Source organism: Artibeus jamaicensis, unplaced genomic scaffold (genome assembly GCF_021234435.1).
Source record: "Artibeus jamaicensis isolate MK-2021 breed Jamaican fruit bat unplaced genomic scaffold, CSHL_Jam_final contig_793, whole genome shotgun sequence".
Taxonomy (NCBI): Eukaryota; Metazoa; Chordata; class Mammalia; order Chiroptera; family Phyllostomidae; genus Artibeus; species Artibeus jamaicensis.
This window is the reverse complement of record NW_026521975.1, coordinates 7490984-7518919: the sequence shown is the minus strand read 5'-3', so window position 1 is coordinate 7518919 and position 27936 is coordinate 7490984. Positions and strand designations below refer to the sequence as shown.

Genomic DNA, 27936 nt, shown 5'->3' with positions numbered 1-27936 from the left:
ATCAAACTATGAACAATAAAATGGCAATAAATATATACCTATCAACAATTGAATCTAAAGAACTAAGCAAATGAGTAAAACAGAGACATTCATAGATAAGAAGAGCATTATGATGGTTACCTGGTTGGAGTGTGGGGGAATGAGTGAAGAGGCAAGGGGATTAATAATTACAAATAGGTCATTACAGAATAGCCAGGGGGATGTGAAGTACAGTACAGCAAGTGAAGCAGCCAAAGAACTTGTATGTATGACCTGTGGACATGAACAATGGTGTGGGGGTTGCCTGATGGAGTGGGAGATGCTGGGTAGAGGGGAAACAGAGGGGGAAAAATTGGGAAACTGTAATAGCATAATCAATAAAATTTAACTAAAAGCTTCCTTTCCAAAAATGTTGGAATTCCATTCCAGATATCTTCCAGAAAAAGGTGTATGCACAATGTTAGTGCACAATAATCATGAGAATGTAATTTAAAAATCACACCCACCAGAGTTAAAAGAGAATTGGTTCTTAGATAGTTACCTCCTCAACATTCACATTTCTTCTTCCTTTTTTTTTTTTTTGATAGCAAAAATTTTACAGAGAGGATGCAAAACAATGGAAACTCCAATATTCTGCTAGCAGGATTGTGAATTGAAGTGACATTTTTTAGAGAACAATGTGACAGAAGACTTGAGGATGTACGCAAATCCTATAATTTTTAACTTCTTATATGCTTGACTTGTTTTTGAATTCTTAAAAATGTACCTCCTCTCACCCCAGCTGGTGTAGCTCAGGGGATTGAGCACTAGACTACAAACCAAAGGGTCTCGGGTTCGATTCTCAGTCAGGGCATGTGCCTGGGTTGTGGGCCAGGTCCCCAGTAGGGGCTGCATGAGAGGCAACCACACATTTTGATGTTTCTCTCCCTCTCTTTCTCCTTCCCTTCCCCTCTCTCTAAAAATAAATAAATGAAATCTTTAAAAAATATATACCTCTTAGTTATTAAAAATATAAAAGTGTAGAAGTCCCATAAGCAGATGAGTTAAACCAAAACAAACCAAACATAAAATTTTGTGACCACTTACAGAAGCTATCTGAAATCCTCTGGCTTAATGTTAGAAGATTAGTGGCAAATGTAGTCAATTTTAAAGAGCCATCATCAGAATGGGAATAAATCCATGGAATTGAGAGCATTCCACATAAATCTTCTAGAATATGATCTTCAAATGAAGTTTTTACTACAGAAACACAAAACAAGTGATTAACTATGTCTTTTCCTCAATCACAACCATCAGGTAGAATTAGAATAAATATTCAGTTAACAGGGGTTCTCAACATAGAAATGATATTCTGAGGCCTCTGAACCCAAACAAATTAAATGTGACTTCATAAAAATATACATCTGTGTATTTTTAAGGACCTTAGCATTCTTCAGATGCTCCAAAAACCTAAAAGCTATAAGTAATTTCTATTGACTGAAAAAGAGTAATAAGACAAAATATTACACAAATAAATTTGGAACTTAGAAATTAATGACAGCTTAACAATTGGAATCAAGTAAACTTTTGCTTATTTCAAACATCTGTATACCTTAGGCAAAAGAGATTTCTATATAGATTATTTCTAAAGATTATTTTGATTTACTACTTATTTGTACTCACCCTGAATATAAATCAAGGCATCATATATTTTCATCACTTTATCAATAACTGCCTCCAGGTCAGGTTTCTGAACGGATTCCAACAAATTCCTACAGCTCTTAAGCACTTTTGTGTAAAAATCCAAAGACATCCAAGTTATTACTATCAGTTTCTTCTCATACTTTTGTTGACAGTCCTTGAAATTATGGCTGCAATTAATACATGTTTTAGACACAGATTAAAACGAATTGTTAGTCAAACCTAATTGTAGTAAGCCAAAAGAAATTGGGAGTATAAAACTAGCATGTAAGTTTAAACCAATTCAAAGTAAATATGTAAATCAATTAACATCATTTGTATTTGAATCTTAATATTTTCATGTCTTTCTAAATCACTCTTAGGATTTGGTAATTAAAATTAATCCAGGATATTTAAATCTGGCATCACCAGGCATAAAAATGACTCAAGACTGTGTAATTTTTAACTGGCTTAGTAAATCCTTTCTTAATAATAGAACAAGGGGAGACCTCAGCCTAATTAGCTATTCCTTCAAGTTATTTGAAATTCCAAATTTAATGTAACATGAACTAATTATTTTTTAACATCTCCTCCATAGCTTTAGATTGGCTAGTTAAAAGAGTGAAACAGAGCAGAATAGTCAGAAATAGACTGCTGCACAAGGAATATACTCAATAGCTACTTAAAACATCAGATGGACTCACTCTGTAAAGTACATGATTTTTTAGTTTCATATATACTATATATATATGAAACTAATACAGAATAATATTGACTGTAAACTGTAATTGAAAAAACAAATGAATCAGAAAATGCGGAATAAATCATAATGTAAAAAATTAATAAGAAGTTTTGGTCTATAATGTGGCACAAAAATAAGACTAAATCTTCAGAGAGAGCTTACCCTATTGTTTCTTCTGATAGAATAATGAACCTGTATTAAGAATACTGAACAAACATAGCTTTAACAAGTTCTAAATTCCTTCTCTTATTATCAAAGGCAAATGTTCTTTTAACTTAATGTTTAACTAAAAAAAAAAAACACTGGCTTTTGAGTTGCATAAAAATGTATTCTGCAACTTTATACACGTGTATGTCCAGGAGTTTAGTTAGACTATAGACCAAAAAAAGCCTCAGTTTCTCTTAAGCATCAGTTTCTAATTTGTAAAGTAGGCATAATTTACCTCACAGAATTGTTGTAAAACTTAAGTTCTGTATAGTACTTAACATAGTACTATAGCATTTAGCAAGTGCTCAATAAAAAACAAATTTCTATTTCACTAAAAACTTTGTGTTCTGAGGTCACACAAATCAAATGAATGAAAGCTCCTAAACAATAAGTCCAAATTTATTACAGAAAACCCACCCTGAAAATACAAGTTGTTTTACCAGTCCATGTTTTGAGGAGAACAATGAACAGTACACAGAGCAGTCAGTTGTAGGACAACAGCAATTCCTTCTAAAGTCTCAATAACAGGATTCTTCAGACTACTGTGTTCGAGGAAAATCTGAAGAGATTCAGCTTTCTGTTTCAGTGCACTCCATAACAAGCTCCTTTTGTTCATATCCACATAATTAATTCTGTAATTATAACCACAGTAGAAATATAATCACATTTAATGTAAATTTGGTTCAGAGGTGAAAAATGCTTAAAACAAAAAATAACATATAGAGTACTGAAATTTACCCTAAGATATAAAACAACTTTCATGGCTATCTGAAATATGAAATTTCTTTGACCAAGTGTCAAAAAAAGTCACTTATTCATGTTTTTTAAAGCTGCTATTAAATGTACAGTCACAGATTTTTCATATATTAAGTAGTTAAACTCGACAGTAAAGACTTTTAGTCCTGGCTGGTGTGGCTCAGCAGACTGAGTGCGAGCCTGCGAACCAAAGGGTCACTGATACCATTCCCAGTCAGGACACATACCAAGGTTGCAGGCCAGGCCCCAGTAGGGGCTGTGCAAGGGGCAAACACACATTGATGTTTCTCTCCCTCTTTTTCTCCCTCCCATCCCCTCTGTCTAAAAATAAATAAATAAAATCTTAAAAAAAAAAAAAAAGACTTTTAAAAGTCTTTTAAGTATCCCCTGACTGGTGTGGCTCAGTGGCTTGAGTGCTGGCCTGCAGACCAAAAGGTCACTGGTTCAATTCCCAGTCAGGGCACATGCCTGGGTTGCACGCCAGGTCCCTGTTTGGGGGTGTGCGGGAGGCAGCCAACTGATGCTTCTCTCCCTTTTTCTCCCTCCTCTCCCCTTTCTCTAAAAATAAATAAAATCTTTAAAAAAGAAGTCTTTTAAGTAACCATATTTGTCCATGAAATATTTCATACTAGCACTATTAAAATATTTTAGGCATTTCTTTGACTACCTCTAGAAAAAAGAAATGTTCTTTGTGTATTTAAGTTGAAGCACTTAACTAAAGGTAATTTTTTCTAAAGATTTTATTTATGTATTTTTAGAGAGAGGGGAAGGTAGGGAGAAAGAGGGAGAGAAAGATCAGTGTGTGGTTGCCCTCGCATGGCCCCTATTGGGGACCTGGCCTGCAACTCAAGAATGTGCCCTAACTGGGAATCGAACCAGTGACCCTTTGCTTCACAGTCCAGTACTCAATCCACTAAGATACACCAGCCACAACTAAAGGCAATTTTTAAAAGTAAATAAAGTTTTACTACATAGGTAAATAAAAACTGAATGAAGGTCATACTCCTCAGTCTGTTTTGTAGATCTTTTGGACAAGTTTAGAGATGAGCTGAGTCGACGCCTTTTGCATGATATTCCATCACTTTTACTGCTGAGGTTTTCCTGTTGAAGTTGGCACTGAATCTCCTCAATAATTTCCATACTTTCTATTTTTAAGGCTGCATAAAGTGGGCCCAACAAATACTGAGAAAGCAAAAATAATTTCAACAACCACCTCTTAGAAAATGTTCATATTAATTACAGACAGTGAAAGTGCAGTAGGAATTAGTTGTAAGTGTTCTAAAAAAGTAAACTATCTCTGGAGTCTCATCAGGTAAAACAAAGACTTAAGTTAATCTATATTACTTCACAGCCTACATATAGTTCTGTATCTAGAACTACAGTTCTATTGTTTTAGAAGTCATAACAAATTCTTCTCCCTATATATTGTTTTTCCCTCTATCAAAATGTCACAAAATATATTCTATTAAGGGAATTACTAACTTATTTCATACTACAAATCCAGCAAGTCTCATAGATAAACTAAAATATTTAATCATTAATGCATATCTGACTATAGTACTGTACCACCTTTCTCCCACAGTTCAAATAGAAGGCATGCTTTAACATTATTAGTACTATGTACCCATAGTTTTTCTAAAAATTATTGATAATAAACTGTCAAAAAATCTCTTAGTGCTCAAAGTTTATGCAATTAAGTTAACTGACCCTCTTTTAATAATGCAACAAACATGCATACACTTCACAAATTCTACTTTAAAACATTCAACTTTGTTGGCAGCTCATTACCAACTTACTGACCAAATTCTTCTGAAATCCAAGTAAAAAACCATTATAAAGAGCCAAAGTAGATTGCGAAAAACATCCCATTCTGAATGTACATTATTAAAGATATTCTATTCTCTCATTATACCTTGCATATATGCATATACAAATTATGAAAAAATATTTAACCTTAAAAATGACTTACCTCTGCATCTATCTGAACTCCAAGCACATCTACAAGAGCCCTACAAATATTTCTCACATAAACCTTCCTAACCTGTAAAGCAGATTCATAGCCTGCTGGTACAGATTTAAGGAAGTACTGCAGTAAGTGACAAAAAGCTCCTTTTAGCAAATGAGACTTAAGCTGCATAAGCACGCCATTTTCAAACATGACACAGAGTTTTTCCAGCAGCATATTTAAATAGACAGGTTCAATATTTCTATAAGCTTCTGCTTCAAAAGCAAATAGTGTCTTTATCAGCTTTGATAATGGACCTTCATAAATTTTCAATTGGTCAGCATCCATTTCTACAAGGTGTTTTAATAATTCTAAAAATGAGCTGAAAAAAGTGCTGGCTGCTTGTGCCGGAAGTCCTCCGAGCTCAAATAGCTCAGTTAAAAGGGTAATTGCCAAGGATTTAATTTTTGTACTACCATACTCCAGCAGAACACAACCTATTCGCCAAAATAAGAGTTCTTGCCTTCTAAAAAATACAATTGCAATAATACGAATTAGAACTGTTAATAAAGTGATTTCAATAAATTCTAAATTTTGCATGTTCATAAACTGCAAAGGAGCTGGCTGCAGATATCCCACTTGTTCATCTAATTGACTTAGAAATCGACTAACTAGCACTGGCCATTCCACCAAGTGTCCCATTGCATTTCTTCTGTGGAGGTAAATCAAGTCTTCAAAAAGATGTAATAATTCCTTTGTCAGCACTCCAAAAATAGCAGGACTCTTGCTTTTAAAAAGAAATAATAATGAGCAGATGACTTCACAGATTTTCTTGTGTAACATATGACAGGATGGAGTTGCTGCAATACGAAGAAGTCTTCTTATGATCCAATTACTAAAGTCTTTGAAATAAGCAAACAAAAAAGATATTTAAAAAGTACACCAGAAATCCTAATTAATTTGCTAAATGCTTAATAATTTACTTTTAAACTGTAAACTTCACTAACAACGTAGTCTAAAACAGGGGTGCCAAACTCATTTTCACTGGGGGCCACATCAGCCTTGAGGTTGCCTTCAAAGGGCCGAATGTAATGTTAGGACTGTATAAATGGAACTACTCAGCAGTTAAGCAAGCGTTTGGTGCTGCCGCTGGGTAGGAACGAGGTGCTGGGCCAGATAAAACAAGGTGGAGGGCCAGATTCTGTCCTTGGGCCTTGTGTTTGCCACCTGTGATCTGAAACATTCTTTATAAAATGGAAATATAGTAATTTAGAATACCAGTTTTGGAGTCAGACAGACAAGGTCCTAGCTTTCCACTTTACTAGTTGTGTGAATTTTTCCTTTATCTGAACCTCTAACTTCATCTATGAAAGGGTAATGATGACATCTACTTTACAGGTTACTGAGGATCAAGTAAGATGATATATGTGAAATTCTCAGCATAGTGCCTTAAGTTAAATAAATATTCAATAAATAGTAGTTATAATTATTATCACTCCTTCAACAAGTATTGAGTGGCGAATTTGCCCAAGTGCACAAGAACAAATCAGTCATAGTCTGTACTCATAAATCCTATAATAATAGTTTCTAAAACTTTTTAAAAAATATTTTATTTATTTTTAGACAGAGGGGACAGGAAGGAGAAAGAGAGGGAGAGAAACATCAACATGTGGTTGCCTCTCCTGTGTCCCCTACTGGGGACCTAGCCTGCCACCCAGGCATGTGCCCTAACTGGGAATCGAACCAGCAACCCTTTGCTTCACAGGCCTGTGCTCAATCCACTTAGCTACACCAGCCAGGGCTGAAACTTTCTGACTAATGCTAAGAGATATATTTTTATATCTTGACCCAGTACACAAAGGCATATTTATTTAAATGTATGAAACAAAAGTTTCATGAAATAGTATTTATTATTATATGTAGTGTATTGTAATACTTTCTAGTCTATTACATTTCATCTTCATAACCCACTAATGGGTCACAACCTATTTTTTTAAAATACGTGTTTTATAATGCAATTTAAAAACCACTATGATAGAAAAAATGTAGAACACTCTATTAACGGAGCTAATGCTCCGTTAATAGAGTGAAGAAGAAGAAGAAGCAATGAAGCCAGTCTTAAGCCCAGCAGTCAGCAATAGTGGCCACAAAAAACTTTTTGAAGGACACGTTATCAAACCTCAGTCTTGAAATTCAAGCAAAAAATTGTAAAATACTCTATGCATTGTACATACATTACGAAAAATGTTTGCTTTACACCTGTTTAGGAGGAAGCCAATAAAAGGACAAGCAGTGGGAAAAATGAGGAGAAAGTCTAGGAAAAGAACATCTGGAACAGGTATCAGCAAACTCATTCTGTATTTTTTATTGAATTACTGGAATGACATTAGTTAATTATATAGGTTTCAGGTGCACAGTTCTAGAACACATCATCTGTATATTTATTGTACTGTGTGTTCACCACCCAAAGTCCAGTCTCCTTCATTTCTCCCCACATACCCTCTTCTACCTCCCTTGCCCTCTGATAGTCATCAATCATACCGCTGTCTCCATCTATGAGGGATTTATGCGTGTATGCGTGCATGCGTGCGTGCGTGTGTGTGTGTGTGTGTGTGAGACTATGGGAATGGGTGAAAAGATAAAGTGATTAAAAAAAAAAACGAAACTCATTCTTAAAGGACCACATAGATCCGAGGGCCATGTGGTCTCCATGTCAACTACTCCATGTTGTTTTAGTAGTTGCAAACAATGTGAGCAGGGCTGTGTTACAATATATATTTTTCCATAAACAGAGAGCCAGCCTGTGAGCCACTGTTCGAATGCATGATCTAGAAGAAAGAGATTACCAAAACCAGAAAAAAAATAGCTGAAGTTTTCAATGGCAAATAAACAAATTTGACTATTTCTGTCCCACTGTAAGTATCTAGTCCATAACAAAAGAAAACAATTAGAATACATGAAATAAAACTAACCATAATTTGAATAACATGTTTATTAATATATATGTTATATTTCAGAGAGAAGGTCAATTTCATAAAACAGATTGCAAATGAATGTACAAATAGCTGGACTTACCGATACAACTGCCTTTCACCTCATTTTGCCCAGGGCTTCCGTTCACATTTACAAACATAAGTGGAGAGGACTTCATGATATGCTGGATGAAATCAAGCAACATCACAGAGGTTGGCTGAGAGTCAGTTTTCTTTATGAGTTCTAGAGCAACTAAAAAATACAAGATTCATTTTAAAGAGTTGTAACAAATTAAACAACAGTGTTTTGTTTAGAAACTAGATTTTGGTGACCATAATTATAGTGCTCATGCTAAACTGATGAAGCTAACCACTACAATACTACTTTTCTAATTTTAAATGTTTAATAATCATGTTCATTCATCTATTATACGTCCATTCAGCAAGTATGTACTATAGGCCTACAATACGCCTGGCACCATGCTAAAATCCGAAAATAAAAAAAAATCTCACAATCAGGTGAGGCAGACAAATAAACTAATAATTATAATACAATGTACTGATTAAACTAATTCAGAGTGGAGGAAATAAGTATGTGGGAAGATGCTGTGAAGGCCTTGATACCTAAATGATGAAGAGTTAATAAACAAGAAGGACAGGCTAGTGGTGTAAACAGGAGCACCATAGAAAAACACATTTAACAAGTATTCGGTAGTTCTTTGTTATTTTCAGCAACTCATAATTTTACTGATTGAAAAACAAAGGATAAATAACTACAAGTCATAAAACTTGTACCAAATGTGGAATCAAATCTATAAACCATGAGCCAAATAGCACTCTATATGACCCCTTCAATGTAATGTTCACAGATATGACAGATGTGACACCATTCTTGCTAAGTCTGTAATCTGTCTTCTAGATTGCCACAGATACGAAATATAAACAGTTGATTCAAAAACTTATAAAGTTACCAGTTGTTTATGGTATTTGCTGTTTCTCAACCAAGACCTAGTAAAGCAGAGTCCACCTCAGTGGAACTGGCCACATATTTTTTATCTATACTAATACCCTATATCAAAATTCATAGGAAGCAGAAAATCTAGATACCAAATAAAAAACAGACTTCCTATAAAATTCTAATTCATATAATGTAATATAAATTGCTTGAAAATAGTAACTGTCATAAATACCAATTCTATATAACAGCATACAGAAAAGCGCTTGTAAAATGTTACGTGTACAGGAAACAATTTAATTTATAAAGTTTAGATAAGAAATAATTATTTCTTACCAACATTTACATCTGTAAGTATTCGGTCAACAAACTGACATAGAATTTGTCTTGGCTTCTGTACAACTGTATTATATTCCTCTGGACTGGCACTAAAATACAAACAAAAACTTTTTAACCCTTAAAAGAAGTCACAATTTCATTTGTAAAAAAATTTCTGAAGTTGAACTTATCAAATGTTTAATTTTAATGTTGACATGCATAATATTCTTCTGTTTAAAAATGAAATGAAGATCTAAAAACATGTTACCAATTTACAACAAAAGAAAACACATGCGAAATGACATTATAGGCATCCAATCTGCAAAATGTAAACTGTCCTGCCCAATATGTAGCCAGTAGCTACATGTAGGAGGTATTGAGCCCCTGAAATATTAGTCCAAAGTGAGATATACTAGAAATATAAAATACACACTGGACTTTGAATATCTGGTACAAAAAAACAGTGCAACATCTCATTAGTAATTTTATGTTAATTCCATGTTGAAATGTTATCTGGATACATTACTAAGTTAAATAAAACATTAAAAATCAACTCTACTTGTTTCCTTTTACTTTTTATAATGTGCTAACTAGAACATATGTGGCTTGCATTATATTTCTATTGAGCAGAGCTGAGCTATACTTTTACACTTTTAAAAATCTACAGAACACAGTTTCTTCAACAAATAAAAGAGAGGAGACATATTACTCAGACTCAAGAGCGGTATCAAACAATTACAATGTATGATCCCAAGTTGGATTCTGATTCAAACATTTGAACATAGACTAGATACCTGATATAATTAAAAATTATAAGTGTGATAATAGTATTATAATATGTTTTAAAAGTTTATTTTTTAGAGACAAATACGGTTATTTACTGATAAAATGATGTCTGGAATTTGCCTCAAAGTAATTGGAGTTGAGAGGAAGAGGGCCGCAAACTGATAATTAGTGGGTGATGAGTACCTAAGAAACCAATATAACATTTCCTCTTTTTTTGTATGTTTGAAATCATCACAAAAATTTAATAAAATGTTAAGAAAAATATACATATTGCATCTTAGGACCAATCAAGAAAAAATAATAATGAAGTGACCTAATACTTGGGCAGAAGAATGGCATCCTAGAATACTGAATGAATTTAACTTAAACTCCATGACTTGGTGTAAATCACCATAGAATACAATAGAAGATTATAGTAGTAAGTCTATGTTCCACAGCATAGGGTGAGTCATTCATGTAATCAAAAAACATTTATTGAATACCTATTATGTACCAGGCAAAACATCAGAAGCTTCTGCTGGGAAGCTGAATGATGTAGATTAGTGGGGGAGAGTGGTAAGTCAACCTACCCCTCTACTTGGGGTGGACTGTAAGATTGTCCACCAGTAGAGTTAACACAGAAGTATAAGTCTGGGGAGAAAAAGCCAGTTTTAGAAATACTGAGTTTAAGGGTTTCAAGGGAATAATTAAGTGGGATATTCAAAAGAATGTCAGAATTACATTTTTTTCCTCAAAAAACATCTTGCCTATAGATATATAAATACATTATAATTATGCAATTCCTACCAGATAAGGCTAAATATTATCTGTATTACTTTATTTTCACAAGCAATAAGATAGGGATATTAAACCTTAATTTGTATATGAGGAGACTGACATTCATAGAAACTACAGAATCTGCCAATACCAGATCTAGTAGTAGTGGAAGTCTTAAATATGAATGTAAATCTTAAGTAATAAGCCAAAGAGACATTCTTAAATTAAAGAAGCCATAAAAGGGAAGAGAAAGAGGTCCAGAAAAACAGAAAGAAAAACCACGAGAATGTTCTAGAATCTAGGTAAGAATTACAAGGACAGAAATATCAACAGAAGCAAATAAAATTAGTTTGGTACATGTCCTTTCAATTTTATTATGGTAAAATATACTTAACAAAATATTTACCATTTTAACAATTTTTGAATGTACTGCTCTATGGCATTAAGTACATTCACATTGTTCTACAACTATCACAACCACACTCCTGAGCTTTTTAACCTTCCCAAACTTAACCTATATTCATTAAACAGTAACTCCCCATTTCCCCTTCCCCCAGCCCTGGGCAACCACCATTTTACTGACTACTTTCTGTCTCTCTGAATTTTACTACATAATATAACTTAAATCATATACGTCTACGACTGATTTGACTTAGCATAATGTCTTCACAGGTCATCCATGTTGTAGCGTGTGTCAGAATTCCCTTCCTTTTTAAAGCTGAATAATATTCTTCTGTATTATATACCTTATTTTGTACATTCATCTCTCCATAGACACTTGTCTTGCTTCTACCTTTTGGCTAATGTGAATAATGCTCCAATGAGCATGGATGTACAAATATGTGTTGGTGTACAAATACACCCTTTTGGGTGTATACCTAGAAGTAGAACTGGGGGATCATTTAGTGATTCTATGCTTCATTGTTTTAAAAACTCACATTCCATTTCCCACAACAACTATACTATGTCACATCCCTGCCAGCAAATCGGAACTACAGGGTTCCAGTTTCTCCTATCCTCAACAACACTTGTTATTTTCTGCTTTTTAAATATTAGCTATCCTCAGATGTATGAAGTGGTACCCCATTATGGTTTTGATTTGCATTTCTCTTATGATTTAGTGACGTTGCATGTCTTTTCATGTGCTTTGTGGCTATTTGTATTTCTTTGTGGAAATGTCTAGTTAAGTTCTTTCCGCATTTTTAAATCAAGTTGCTTAATTTTTGTTGTTGAGTTATAGTTCTTGATATTTTCTGGCCCTGGCAGGTGTGGCTCAGTTGGTTGGGTGTTGTCCTGCAAAACAAAAGGTCACTGGTTTGATTCCAGGTCATGGCACATGCCTAGGTTGCGGTTCAGCCCAAACAGGGCATATGAGACAGGCAACCTATTGATGGTTCTCTCATGCATTGATGTTTCTCTTCCTATCTTTCACTTTCACTCTCTCTTCCACTCTCTCTAAAAATAAATAAAATCTTTAAAAATATTTTTTCTGGATATCTGATGATCTTTGTCAGATGTATGATTTACATTTTCTCTCACTCTATATGTTGTCTTTTCACTCTTGAGATTGTCCTTTGATGCACAAAAGTTTTTAATTTTGATAAAGTCTATTTTTTCTTTTGTGCTGTGCTTTTGGTGTCAAACCTAAGAAATCACTGCCAAATCCAGTATCTTGAAGCTTCTCCCCATGTTCTCTACTAAGAATTTTATTTATACTTTTAGGTATTACATTTAGATCTTAGATTTATTTTGAATTTTTTTAATGTCCTTTGGATTTTAAAGTCTTAGGGTAGAGATGAAAGCAGAAGCCAGAATGCAAGTGGTTGAAAAGCAAATGAAATTTGAATACTGAGAATAACATGCTCTTTCTAAAGCTTGGCCATGAAATAAAGAATTGAGGTTAGTGGCAATTAAAACAATGTATAGGGTCAAAAGGATTTGTTTTTTCCTATTAAGATGGGAGAGACTTGAATAACTAATACTTGAGACTTGGCTTTCCTTCTCAGGACCCTGTACAAATCAAGGGTTAATCCTTGCACAGGAGGGGTACCTCTTGCATTAGCATAGGAGGAAATGATGAGTACAGATGTTAATAAATTCAAAAGGCAAATAAAACAAGATAAGATCCCCTGGGGAGAAGAGAGGAATGCACATAAATAATTGTAATCAAGTGCCATCTACACTCAAAGCAGGAAATAATTATCTCTGTCTAGGGGGTTCACAGAAGGCTGTTTATAAATTATTAGCTCAGCCCACCACTTCCACTGACAAAACAACTGAGGATGGAGTACATAAACTGGTTATTTATACATTTTGTATAAGCAACAATATATAACTTCTATATCACTTTAAAATGAGCATATTTTCCCAGTTATTATCTTAAAGAATGCTAAAAGAAAAAAATATTGTTTTCTTGATTATTTAACCACAAAGTCCAATCTTGACTGATTATATACAGGATCCATGACATTTTGTGCTTCAGTGCTATGAAGTAACTGGTCCTGTCACACAGTAGATAGTCAAAAAGGTATCTGTTGAATGAATGAATGGTTCATAAGAATCTTCCTTAATCGTGTGGTTCCTTGATCATTAATGCATAACCTTTTGGACCTACAGAGTATTTGCTTATTCCCACCAGACCATATGAGATTGCTTTCTTTCTCCATGTATCCCCTGCAGCACCTAGAACTATATCTCACTTAACAGCAACAACAAAATTACTAAGTTACTGAAATTAACAAATATTTACAAATAGTATAAGCCCTAGGTATACAGAATCAAAGAACAAGTAGTTATAAATTGTACATGAAAGTATAAAAACTTGATGCTATATATTTTATTATTTAAACCAACATGACCAATAGATATCAAATGCAAGCCATATGTGGAATCATAAATATTTTTGTAGACACATTAAGAAATATAAAAAGAAAAAGAACCAGAGATGCTGAAATAAAGAACAGACAAACAGTAACCAGAGGGGAGGAGGGAGGGAATATCGGGGGGAGGCAGGTAACGGGGGGGGGAGGAGAGGAAGGGTCATCAAGGAACATGCATAAAGGACCCATGGACAAAGACACTGGGGTGGGGGGGACTGACTGTGGGAGGTGGTAATGGGTAGGGATGGGGGGAGAATAATAGGGGGAGAACTGGACAACAGTAATTGAATAACAATAAAAAATTTTAAAAAGAAGCAGGTAATTTTAATAGCAACAATATATCCAAAATACTATTTGAACTTATAACCGATATACAAATTAATGAGATATTTTACATTTCAGGGGTTCTTCTATGTCTTTGAAACTTGGTGGGCATCCTACATTTACAGCACATCTCACTTTAGACTAGCTTCATGTGAAGTGCTCAATGGCCACATCTGGCTAGTAGCAACGATATTACAGGACATTCCAGATTTAAATACAACAAAATTTAAGTCTAAAAGATAACATAAATTGTTTTAGACAAAGTCAGAAGATTTTGTCAAAAACCAAGAGTAATTTGGCAAGTGCCATTTAAAAATAAACACCTTGCATCCACGCACAACCAAATCTAAAAACAGCAAAGTTTTAACAACAATAAACGCAACCAAACCACACAGAAAATCGACAATATGGAGTCTGAAAACAACTAACTGCTCAGCTAAACCCATAAGGGGGTGAAGCCAGCAGCGGAGCAGGTTGGCTAAAAAGATCCCTGATTGGGTGGTGCGCTAGCAGCCTAAGGCGCAGATCCCAGGTGCAGCCTAGCTACAGGCAGACACAGGGAAGAGGCTCGGCTGGCTGTCTGCGGTCAGTGGAGCAACTGCGTGCAGATAAACCAGTGAAGAGATGAGCATTGAGACCGCAGGACGCAGGGCGGAGGGCTTGCACATTTCTGCTCAGATAAACAGGTGGGGGCAAGCGGTGGGACGAACTGAACTGGGCCAGCAGAGAGGACCACCACCGCTCCCTCTCTGACTCCGCCCCCACATACAGCATCACAAACCAGCGACCTGGGTGGCCCCACCCTGGTAAACACCTAAGGCTCGCTCCGCTCCTCATACATAACAGGCCAAACAGATAAAAACATGGCTCAAGAACAACTCAGAGCCCCAGAGCCAATAAATCTAAGTGAGGAAGAAATAGCCAAACTTTCAGATGCACAGTCCAAAACACTGGTGATCAGGATCCTCACAGAACTGGTTGATTTTAGTCACAAATTAGAGGAACACATGAAAGCTAAACTAATTGAAATGAATGGTAATGCACAGGAAACCAATAGTAATGGAAAGGAAACTGGGACTCAAATCGAGGGAGTAGACCAGAAGGAAGGAAAAAATGACCAAACAGAAAACAATGAAGAAACAAGAATTCAAAAAAATGAGGAGAGGCTTAGGAACCTCCAGGACAACTTTAAACGTTCCAATATTCGAATTATAGGGGTACCAGAAGGGGAAGAGGAACAGTCACGAGTGGAAACCTTATTTGAACAAATAATAAAAGAGAACTTCCCCATTCTGGCAAAGGAAATAGACTTCCAGGAAATCCAGGAAGCTCAGGGAGTCCCAAAGAAGTTGGACCCAAGAAGGAACATACCAAGGCACATCATCATTACATTAGCCAAGATTAAAATGAAGGAGAGAATCCTAGAAGCAGCAAGAGATAAGGGGACTGTCACCCACAGAGGAGTTCCCATCAGACTGTCAGCAGATTTCTCAAAAGAGACCTTACAGGCAAGAAGGGGCTGGAAAGAGGTATTCCAAGTCATGAAAACCAAAGACCTACAACCAAGATTGCTCTATCCAGCAAAATTTTCATTTAGAATGGAAGGACAGATAAAGTACTTCTCAGATAAGACCAAATTCAAGGAGTTCATCATCACCAAGCCCTTATTATATGAAATGTTAAAGGGACTTTACCTAAGAAAAAGAAGATAAAAAAGATCAACAGGGAAAGGACAGCAAACTCACAGTTATCAACAACCATACCTAAAACAAAAGCAAATTAAGAGGACAGCTAGATCAGGAGTGAACCATAGAAATGAACATCACGTGGAGGATTAGCAACAGGGGAGTGGGAGAAGGAGAAGGGGGGAGAAGGTACAAAAAATAAGTAGCATAGACAGTAGATAGAAAGTAGGGGGAGGGTAAGAATAGTAGGGAAATACAGAATCTAAAGAACTTGAGACACGTGTTCATGAACTAAAGGGGGGGAATGGTGGGGGAGGGGTGTGCAGGGTGGAGGGGAACAGGGGTGAATAGAACAAATGTAATGGCATAATCAATAAAAAAAAAAAAAAGAATGAGGACCTATATGTAGATAAGAACTAGGATAGAGGTTGGTGGCCAGTTTCCTATAAAGCTCAATTTTGTATAAAGATGATGCATTCATGCGTTATTTGTGTAATTTTTAAAAATAAGCTTTTGCCCTGTAGCTCAGTGGATTAAGTGCAGGCCTGTGAACCAAAGGGTCACTAGTTCAATTCCCAGTCAGGGCACATGCCTGGGTTGTGAGCCAGTCCCCAGTTGCAAGAATGTGAGGGGCAACCACACACTGATGTTTCTCTCCCTCTCTTTCTCCTTCCCTTCCCATCTCTCTAAAAAATAAATAAATAAAATCTTTTTTAAAAAAGCTTTTAAACAAGGTAAATTAGCTGTACTATCAAAATAAAAAAAAATCATGAGGGAATGAACATTTCTTATTTTGCAACCTCTACATTGGAATTGAGTTAAAAGGGTATACTTTTTCAAAAATGTACTGTCGAGATGGCAGCATAGGTAAATCCCATACTTGCCTCCTCCAATAACCACATCAAAATTACAACTAAACTACAGAACAACATGAGTCATGAACCAAGACAGGCCATTCCTACAGGTAAACCACTGGAACCACCTGAAATCATTCAGAACCACCTGAAATCTGGCTGAGTGAAAGTCCTACAACTAAAGAATTAAAGAAGCCACATCACGACTTAAAGGAGGGGCAGGGACTCCCAATGCGCTGGACCCACACCCAACTGTGGCAGGTAAAAACTGGGAGGGATATCTTGGCTACAGAGGTCCCGCCTGAGGAGCAGGGAGTCCCAGTCCCACATCAGGCCCCCTACCTCAGGGATCCAATAACAGGAAGAGAAGTCCCCATAACTTCTGGCTGTAAAATCCAGCAGAAATTGAGGCTGAGGAAGGAGGAGACTGCTGAAGTCCCAGTCAGGTCCTCTTAAAGGACCCAGATACGTGCTTACTCTGACACATTCCAGCATGGGGGCAGCCGCTCAAAAAGCACCAGGGACACATAGAGAGAAAATGAACTGTCCATCATCAGTGTGAGAACTGGCGGGACACAGCTCTATCCCAGATGGCTGGCAAAGGCCATTGTTCCTTTGATGAACCCATTGTTCTTTTGATGAGCCTTCCCCCTATAGAGCCAGCATGTGGGCACCATATCTGAGTTTCCATCAGCCTGGTTCACACTGTTCATCCCACCCTGGTGATTCCCTAATGCCCTGCCCCACCCAACTTTTGGGCATACCCAAGCTGTTTCCAGTGGCTTTTCCATAGGAATGGCCTGTCCGGCTCATGCTTCACATTTTCCTAAAATCTCTCAAAAAAGCATCATCTGGCCTTGGCAAGCCCTGTACCTCTCATCAAGTAACTTCAGGCCCAGCACAGGCAGCAGCCCACCTTGTTTCACAGCCTGGCCTTACCTGGGCATCTCCAAGCCCAGCACAAGTAGCATCTATCTGCAGATTGCTTTGTAGCTCATGCCAGGTAGCCCCAGGTAGAACACAGGCAGCAGCTGACCTTGTCCTATACATCCTGGGAGGCCCCAGAACTCATGGAAATCTTCAGACCACATCAAAGCTCCACCATTCAACCACCTCTACAAGCAACATATTCAAGGGGCAGATTCAGCAGCACCAGAGCCCCACTGCAGTAAGCCCTGCTCTGTAGGGTGGTCAGAAGTTGGTGGTCAGAAGTCAGTGATCACAACCAGTCCTTACTGCTAATTGGCCTTGGAGTAAATCCTTCCCATTGATGTGCCAATAACAATCAAGGCTTAACTACAAGAAGGGGGTATACACAGCCCACACAGGGAGTTCACCTAGAGTGCCCAGGGCAAGCTGTACCACTGAACCCTACAGAACACCGAGTACATTACACCATTCTACCAAGCCTGAGAGATATAGCAGCTCTACCTAATATACAGAGACAAAGGTAGGCTGGCAAAATGAGGAGACAAAGAAACATGGCCCACATGAAAGAACAGATCAAAACTCGAGAAAAATAACTAAAGAAAATGGTGACAAGCAATCCATTAGATGCAGAGTTCAAAACACTGGTTATAAGGAAGCTCAATGAACTTAGTGAGAACTTCAATAGCATAAAAAATACCGAGTCAGAAATTAAGGATACACTAACTCTATCCTTCACATAACAGTAGAATAGATGAAGCCTAATATCAAATCAGTGATTTGGAATATAAGGAAACAAAAAATACCCAAAGCAACAAAAACAAGAATTTTTTTCAAATGAGGATAGTGTAAGAAGCCACTGGGACAATTTCAAGCATATCAACATTTGCATCATTGGGGTGCTGGAAAAGAGAGCAAAAAATTGAAAACCTACTTGAAAAAAATAACAGAAAACTTCCCTAATTTGATGAAGGAAATAGACATAGAAGTCCAGAAAACAGAGTCCCAAACAAGATGAACCCAAAGAGGCCCACACCATGAGACATGGTAATTAAAATGCAAAAGGTTAAAGACAAGAGAGAATCCTAAAAACAGCAAGAGAAAAGCAGTTACCTACAAGGGAGCTCCCATAATACCTTCAGCTGGTATCCCAACAGAAACTTTGCAAGCTAGAATGGATTTGCAAGAAATATCCAAAATGAAGAAAAGCAAGGGCCTACCTACAACCAAGATTACTCTACCCAGCAAAGCTATCATTTAGAATCAAAGGACAGATACAGAGCTTCCCAGACCAAAAAAAGAAAAAGAAAGAGTTCAGCACCACAAACCAATATTATATGAAATGTTGAAGGGTCATCTTTGAGAAGAAAAAAATTATTAAAAATATGAACAATAAAATGGCAATAAATACATATCTATCTATCAATACCCAAATCTAATAAACAAACAAACAAACAAACTGTTGGGAACAGTTCTGCCTGGTTTTCAGGAGCTGTAACTCTGCCTGACAGGCAAAAACGCCCCACAGCTAAAGGACCTTGGGAACATAAGCCACTAAGAAGACAAATCTTATCCTCCTGGCAGAAGTGCAGCCTCTGCCCCCTTTACTTCACCCTGCTTGGCCCCTGGAGGATGGCTGGATAGTCAATGATGGGTAAGACTACTCAAGAAAGGAACAACCTAAGACAGGCACAGTCATGAAGGGGCCATCAGGGAAGGACTTAGGGGATTGTGGAGAAGAGACAAAAGGACCCTTACCCTTCAGCTTTATCATAGCCTGTGTCCTCACTATATCTGTAGAAAGTCTCTGAATCTCTTGGCTGCTTTGCTTCCCCTGCCTGATTCAGGCCTGAAACAATGCTGAAAGCAGATGCAGCCCGGAACCAGCAGTTCCCCGTGGCGGGTGATCAGGCCTGAGAAAGAATGTATCAAGTACTGTGAAACCAGCTTTGCTAAGAATGTCCTCAATTTAAATGTTAAGGGCCAATCACAAAATAAGTTTGCTTCTCAAGGTTTTACAGCCAATTGGTGTCACTCTGTCTACCAGACCCTCACTCAAAAGGACCCCCATGATCCCAGAAATGTTATCTGTAAACCATACCTCTTTTCTTTGCTATGCACCCCTATGCAAGCTAAACTCAATAAAAGACCATTGAGAGAGGGGCTTGAAACATTTCTCCTCCAAGGGACTGGTCAGCCTTTCCTCCTCAAGCAGATCATGTCTTGGTACACTTATTCTTATCCATGGCAGCCAGGGGAACTCTGCAGGCGGAGCCCCCCCAGCCAACAACAAGCGTAAATGGAACAGAAACTGAATCATAGACACAGACAACATTTTGATGGTTGCTAGATGAGAGGGGAATCAGGGGGATGGGTGAAAAAGGTGAAGGGATTAAGAAGTACAAATTGGTGGTTACAGAAGTCATGGGGAATAAAGTACAGCATATGGAATATAGCCAATAATATTCTAATATTTATGTATAATATCAGATCAGTGCAAGATTTGTCAAGATGATCACTTAGTAAGTCATGTAATTCACTGGGGTATACACCTGAAACTAATATAATAATGTATGTAAACTGTAACTAAAAAAAAAAAAGATTAAATAAATAAATAAATTAAAAAAAATTAAAACTACACTTCCCAGCCTTCCTTATGGATAACAGTGGCCAATTAGAAGTAAGATGATGTCATGGGGCAAGAGAACTTTGAGGAAGCTCTTTCACTGGAGGAAAAAACACACTGTTGCTCCTTCAGGCTGTCTTTTATCTTACGGGAAAAAAATAAACTTTTTGGCCAACCCAATAAATAAATTTATTTGTTTAAGCTTATGTTACTTTGATTTTTTCATATGCAGTTAAACCTAAACTTAACTAATACATACACCAAACCTTTATGGCAGTATAAAAGGAACTTTCATACTTTACTTTCTATGCTATAGTATTGTTTGCATTTATTATTACTACTTTTTACAATAAAAATGTATGTGTATTATTCATATAGACATCTGTTTTGGAGCCCCAGAGAACTCAAGTTGAGTGCCAGCCCTACCACTTCCTAGCTATGTGACCTTGAACAGTGAATTAATTCCTCATCTGCAAAATGGGTATGATAATAGAATTTATCTCATTGGGTTGTGTGGAGCTTAACTGAGCTAAAGCAGATAATATTCCTGGCACATGCCTGGCTTATAGCTATTACTGTATATACTACATTATGCTACAATATAGGCACTGGTGGTGGCAGAACCAATTGGAAAAGCCTAAGAAATGTTGCATAAAAAGAAAAAAACAGGTTGCACAACTGGCACATGAATATGATCCCTTTGGTAAAAGAGTTAATTGTATTTCTACATCTATCTATGCATCAGGAGATGTCTAGAGGGATGATTATCCAAATGTTAGTAATGGTAATTTCTGGGTAGTAGAATTCTTCTTTCTTCTACATGGTTGGAAAATAGGAAAAGTTATTATTGTTGAGCAGGAAAATAAGCAAAGAAAAACCCTTTGTTAAACAATATTACAATTCACACCAGGAATTATTAGAGCATTCATACCTTTTGACCTAGCAATCTCACTCTTGGGAACCAGCCTGAGGAAATAACTCAAATGAAGGCAGATGCTATATCCATAAAAACATGCACTACAGCATCATTTATAATGGAGGAAAACAGGGAACCATTTAAATAATGACTAACATTAGGGTAACAATTCTTATTCACTCATTAAAACACTATGCAACAATTTAAATGAGAAAGATGATGACCATATAAAAACATGGAAAAATGCTTATGGAAGAATCAAATAGGGCAGAAAGCAAAATTAGGTCTTTTGCCAGGAGGACTAATGGGCAAAGATCCTACATGCATTTGGATGAAGACTAGAAGAGAATACAGGCAAATAAAAAGTTTAATTTGTTGGAGGGAGGAATATGTGTGTGTTTGTGTGTGTGTGTGTATATATATATATATATATAAATTTGAGTATATAGCTTTAGTATCACATGAAGCTTTGCTATATTTAGCAAACACAAGCACCTTTGGGGCAAGCATTAACTACCAGAATAACCAAGACACTGTGCATCTGCCCTAAAAAAATTTGTACGTTTAAGAACAAATCTTGTTAACACAGTATGATTAAGTATTAAGAGAGCCAAGACAGAACACAACAGGGGACACTCAGCCTTGAGAAGGGCCTGTCAATTAAAGTTCCTTGGAAGTGATACAAAAAGCTGAGTCCCTAAGGGGATAAACAGGTAAAATAAGAGAAGGAAGAAGGGTATTCCAAGTGGAGGAAACAAAGGCTCAGGAATAACAACGCAAGCTGTTCTAGAAACTCTAGAGACTCTACATGGCTAAAGAAGAGGGAGGCAGGGGTGGGCTGGGATGGGAGTAAAAGGCAGAAAACTGTACTTGCACACCAGTTAAAATAATAAAAAAAAGAAGAGGGAGGCAATAATTGGAGGGGATGATAAAATCAAAGGATGAACTAAGAAGTCTGGATTTCATACTGAAGGCAATGAAACACGGAAGGGTCTTAACTAGAAGAGAGAAGGTTCAACATGTTTTTAAAACATTAATTCAATTGTGTTATTTCCCTTTTTGAAACATTCCAATGGTTTCCCATTGCACTTAAAATAAAACCCCTCTCCTTATCCTGGCCTGTAAGGTTCTAAAGGATCTGGCCCCTGCCCACCTCTCCCTCCATCCTTAACCAAACCCTCTTTGCTCCCTGTTCCAGCCTTCTTCCTATTCCTTAAAGAATAGGCTCACTCCCACACAGGGGCCTTTGTACTTGCTATTCTATCTCAGCCCCTTCTCCTAGCTTTCAATGACTGGATTTCTCTTACTCTCCAAATGTCCTCTAGTGGCTAATGTTGCTGCTCCCCAATCCCTTATCTCCCTCTCGTTGTCTCATTTAATTTTTTAATAGCAATTATTGCTTTCTGAAAAATACCTTGTAATTACAAAGCAATTTTAAACACAAGATCAGACAAGTCCCCTCAGAAATGACATTTGAATGGAACCAGTCAATGTTCAGATAGAAGAAATAGCAAGTTCAACGGACTGAAGGCAGCAATGACTATGGTATACACAAAAAATAAGGTTAATATTATTAGAGTAGAGTGAGGAAGGGAAGGATACAAGGCCATGAGGTCAGAGAGAGGCAGAGGCTGTATCATACAGGAATTTAGAGGCTTTGGTTAAGGAGTTTGGATTTTATTCTAACTGTGCTGGAAAACCAAAGGAAGGTTTTGAGCAGAAGAGTAATTATATAATCTACAATGTGATTTACAGTTATAAAAAATCACTTTGACTGCCAAGTAGGAAATCCATTATAAATGGGTAAAAATGGAAATGAATAAGCTGAGAGCTTATTGCAACAGTCCAAATAAGAAATTATGGTGGTAGCAATGGACATGAGAAGTGTATTTTAAAGGAAGTATTGACAAAACGTGCTGATGGATTATTAGGGATAAGGGAAAGAATCAAGGGTAACTGCCCCTAGACTTTTGGTTGGTACAATAACCTGGAGGGAAGGAACAGTAAATCAGGAGATCTGCTTTGGATATATTAATTTTCATTTCTGGGTGTAGATGTTGAATAAGCAACCTAATTTATATCTCTGGGCCAGAGATACAAATTTAGAAGTTATCAGTATATAGATGATATAAAGCGATGCAACGAGGTAGTTATTCAGGAAGAGAGTGAAGATGAAAACAGAACCAAGGATGTAACCCAAAAGCACATAGGGAGTAAAGACTGATATCCAGATTTCTGGTTTGGAAAAACTGAATGAACATGGTATCATTTACTGAAATATCCCTACCTGAGTGAATGAGAATTAAAAAAAAAAGGCTTAAGAAGGTTGAGATATGAGAAGAATTTGCACTGGATATGTTAAGTCTTAACTTTATATAGGACACCCTAGTAAAACTGCCAGCATACAGTTGTACATATAGTTCTACTGGAGGTAGATGTAGTTTGGCAAAACACATCTGCAGTCATCAAATAACCCCTGAAGGGAGGAGAATGGGTGCAATCACACAGGAAGACCATGTAGAGAAGAGAGTGCTAACAGCAAAAAACAGTGGAACAAAATTTATACCTGAGAGACAGAGGAAGATGAACCCACACATTAGAATTGTAACATCTCACTGTTTTCAGAAGTCTAACTGCCACAGCCAATTAAAGAAAAACAAACTTGGGATAGAAGGCCTTGAAGACTTGAATCTGAGATGTCTCTGATAATTACTATGGCTTTGCCTTTAGTTCTTCAACTTTTGTGACTCCATTTCTTAATAGTGATAATATTTGCTGTATTTTACACCATAGGGATACTGTGAGACCAAATAAGCTTGAATGAAACAGTTGCAATAAAAAAGTCATGAAAATCACAAACTATTATTAGACAATTCCCTGTCAGTTTTTCTATTCATTCTTTTAGAATAGCTACAAATGAATGAAATGAAAGTTAACTCTTGATGAAAGAGACCATAAATAAATCTAATATACTATTGTTTTTATTAACAAATCTCATAAAGGAAGAGAGAGAAGAGGAAAGAGAAGTATTAATAAGCTAATTTTACATGAAAGCAAAACACTGAGCTCCACATTGAGCCTGAAAGATTAAATCTGTACATCAACTTCCTAAAGTGAGCACTTGTACTCATCTTCTTTTAGAAAGGTAGATGTTACTTTAAAATGTCAATACACAGTATGCTTGCAGTACTCTTGCAAAGTGAAAAATTCGTAGGTACAAAACCAGGTTGATTCAGTTAAGACAAGCATGGTCCCTTCATTTATACTCTTATTATGTAATTTAGAAAGATTAAATGTCCTTGTGTGGCCATCAAGTGGCAATGAACATAACTGCACCAAAGAAATGAAAGGATGTTAAATATTCCGTTGGCTTAAAGTCAGTTTTGACTTTGTGTGCTAAGTTTTCAAACAGTTTAAGAAATCAGGAAGCAACTGTTCCAACTGGTATTTCAGGTGCAAGATTGATACCAGCCACGTATTTCTTGTTAGCTGTGAGATACAATAAAAATAGAACACACACAGGAATGCCCTGCCTTCGTGTTCCGTCCAAGCTGGGGTGGGACGGGGTGGGCTGCTGGGGGGTAGGCTGTGGAAAGGTGGTCACCTGGTGAGGACGGCAGCCACCAACATCTTCCCCACTGTGGAGCAACACTAGTTCATAGTCTCTCTTACGTTTGCAGAAATCAAGCTTGTGCAACTGAAAAAATACTACGTTCTGGCAACATCCTCTGTACTTTGTGAACGCTGTGGCCGACCCCAGGGCTTTCTGACTACAATAACGGACTGGGACTGGATGATCAATACGAAATGGGTCCGATCTACAGAATGGCCTGCGGTTTCACTTGGAAGAAGGAAACTAGCTGCCTTTTCCAGCAACTAGCCTTCCTTGTACAGAATCATGGGTAGTTCTGGGTCGAAACGTGGAACTAAAAACACAATTTCTGCGTAAGCAATCATAAATTATAAAAAGTGGGGAAGTCCAAGACTCACGTCCCTCCTCTAAGGAAATAAGATAGTGAGCGCAATGCCGTGACCAGGCAGTGAAGAGAAGGCTGCCCCGCGTGCGGATACACTCCCGCGGTGCGGAGGCCTGTCCCCTCAAGCCGTTCCCGCAGGCACACAGCGACGTTTCGCGTCCTTCGCGGCCTGAGTTTCCCTCAGGAAAGGAGCTAGTCAGCTCAGGTGCATCTCAACGTTACAGCCGCTGCCCGGGCTGAGGACACCCGGCTGGGAGGTGTGGCCGGGCGGGGATTGCACGCAAGGGGAAGGCGTGGGCCCAGGATGGCCACCGGCCTACCTGCCCAGCTCCCGGAGGGCGGGGATCATGGACGCCAGCTCCAGGCCGGGCTCGCCCATGCTGAGGAGGCGCGGCGCTCGTCCACGACGCGGAGGCGGGCTCGCGGCGTCTCCACTGACACTGTGGGAAAGGAACTCAAGGCGTCCGCCAGAGCCGCGCGGGGCCAATGCTCCTGCCGGAAGCCGCGGCGTGTTCCGCGCGCCAGGCCGTCCCCATTTCCGAGGACGCTAAGTGCGGGCGGGGTCAGTGGCGGAAGCGCGTCGGGCCAGTTTTCCCGGCAGCTTCCGGCGGTACGCGGAGCACTGGCGGTATTCGTCGGGAGTCTGGCGCTTTAGCTACCCGCTCCGTTACTCGAGCCTGGGAGGCCCGGCAAAAGATAACCCGGATGTGAGGAAAGGGGCCTGGAGGGTCCCAGGTTGGACTCCTAGTATCATTCTTGTGAGAACTGCGATAGTTACATTGATCCAATCCAAGACTAGACCCCTGTGTTACGTTTCTCGTGTTCTTCCCACTGTCTTGGCAGCCTTTCTGAGACAACGTGCAAAGGGGGCGGTGGGAGGGAGGCTCCTCCCAGTCCTTTCTGTTTCAGCAGATTTTTTCAACTTGAGGTCACTTAGGTTTCCTTGCTGATTCTCCCTTTTAATATTTAAAAAGGAGATTGGAATGTATTAATAAGTGACTCACCAAACAGAACATTTCCTCCTGGCAGGAGTACAACCCCTGCCTCCCTCATTTTATCCTGCTCAGCCCTGAAAGATGGCTGGTTAGTCAATGATGGGTAAGATCCCTTAAGGGAGGGACAACCTAAGCTAGGCACAGCTACAAAAAGGGCCATCAGGGAAGGACTTAGGGGGCTATAGAGAAGGGTCAGAAAGACCCTCACCCCTCGGCTTTGTCATAGCCTGAGTCCTCATTCTACCAGTAAGGAGTCTCCTAATCTCTTGGCTGCTTTGCTCCCCGCTGCCTGACTCAGCCTGAAAACAATGCCAAAAGCAGCTGCAGCCTTGTACTGGAATGGACCACTGCCAGGGTGCAAATCAGACTTGATATGGAATGTACATTGTTTCCTTCGAGGCTTGCTCTGCCTATTGATAACCATGTTGATGTTTGAGCTCAGAGCATAGGGAGTGAAACTCCCTACATCATGATACATGCCTCAACAACCTTCTTGCGTCAGCATATCTCACCAACCCCAACCAGAGACAGTCTCTGTGTTTCTTCAATTATTATCTGTAGATGATGTCAGTTTTTCATGACTGTAGCTTTTTGGACATTGATTGATGAGCTTTACATGCATACTATGTGTCTCTGTGTGAGCTGAACTCAATAAATACCCAGAGAAAAGGGTGCTGGAGGTTCTTCTCCTCTGAGAGACTAGCCAGCCTTTTCTCCTCAAGCAGATCTTGTCATGGAAGTCTCATTTCATCTGCAACAGTGGGGAGGACTCCACTGGACTGCGACTCCCACAATTCTTGTTTCCTCATTCTGTTCTGGTTGAATGTTTATTTCTTCCTTCTGCTCCAAACTGTTGATTTAAGTCCTGGTTTCCTTCTTTTCGCTGTTGGTTCCTTATACATTTCTCTTCATTTCATTTTGCATAGCCTTCACTTTTTCCTCCATTTTGCAAGCATACTCAACCATTTCTGTGAGCATCCTGATTACCAGTGTTTTGAACTCTGCATTGGATAAGTTGGCTACATCGTCTTCACTTAGTTATATTTTTGGAGCTTTGATTTGTTCTTTCATTTGGGCTATATTTTTATCTCAGCACACCTGTTACATAGTAAAAGGCAGAGCCTCAGGTATTAACCAGGGTGGGGCAACCCACATCTCTGGATTATGACACTGTATGTGGGGGAGGGACCCAAGAGGCAACAATGCCACTTGTTCAGCTCTCTGCCAGCTTTCAGTCACTTCCTCCACTACCCATAAGCAAATTTGGCGCTCCTGGTGCTGATTCCAGGGTGTGTGTGTGTGTGTGTACTTTCTAGAAGCCTGTAGGATTCTCCAATGAACTCTCCTGTGAGGCTGAGAGTTTCTCCTGCTGCCACAAAACCCACGAGTTTAAACCACCAGAGGTTTTGAGGCTTCATTTCCCTGCCCTGGAACCCTGGGTTGCACAGTCTTACTCCCCAGTTCTTCCTAGTTATCTGCACACAAATGTGGGACCACCTGGTCCACCGGATACCACCTCAACTGCCTGGTCCTCCAGCTGCCGCCTTACTGCACTCCTCTCTGCCCTGCTGCCTGTCTCTGCCTGCCCCTCCTACCGATCTGGATGAATGTTTCATCTTTAACTCCTTGGTTGTCAGACTTTCATACAGTTTGATTTTCTGGCAGTTCTGGTTGGTTT

The 27936-nt window shown here is 38.3% G+C and overlaps 1 protein-coding gene across 1 annotated transcript in view; it reads right to left on the bottom strand.

Annotated features, from left to right (window-relative positions):
* Positions 1 to 25788, bottom strand: part of ATR (ATR serine/threonine kinase) — a 129796-nt gene extending 104008 nt beyond the window's left edge. The window contains exons 1-8 of the mRNA XM_037167453.2: positions 25584 to 25788; positions 9552 to 9643; positions 8364 to 8513; positions 5313 to 6190; positions 4347 to 4525; positions 3028 to 3219; positions 1642 to 1829; positions 1066 to 1218 (exon numbers count right to left, since the gene is read on the bottom strand). Of these exons, the coding sequence (XP_037023348.2) occupies positions 1066 to 1218; positions 1642 to 1829; positions 3028 to 3219; positions 4347 to 4525; positions 5313 to 6190; positions 8364 to 8513; positions 9552 to 9643; positions 25584 to 25642 (1891 nt within the window). The 5' untranslated portion in view covers positions 25643 to 25788. The remainder of the gene's footprint in view (positions 1 to 1065; positions 1219 to 1641; positions 1830 to 3027; positions 3220 to 4346; positions 4526 to 5312; positions 6191 to 8363; positions 8514 to 9551; positions 9644 to 25583) is intronic.
* Positions 25789 to 27936: the final 2148 nt, after the last annotated feature.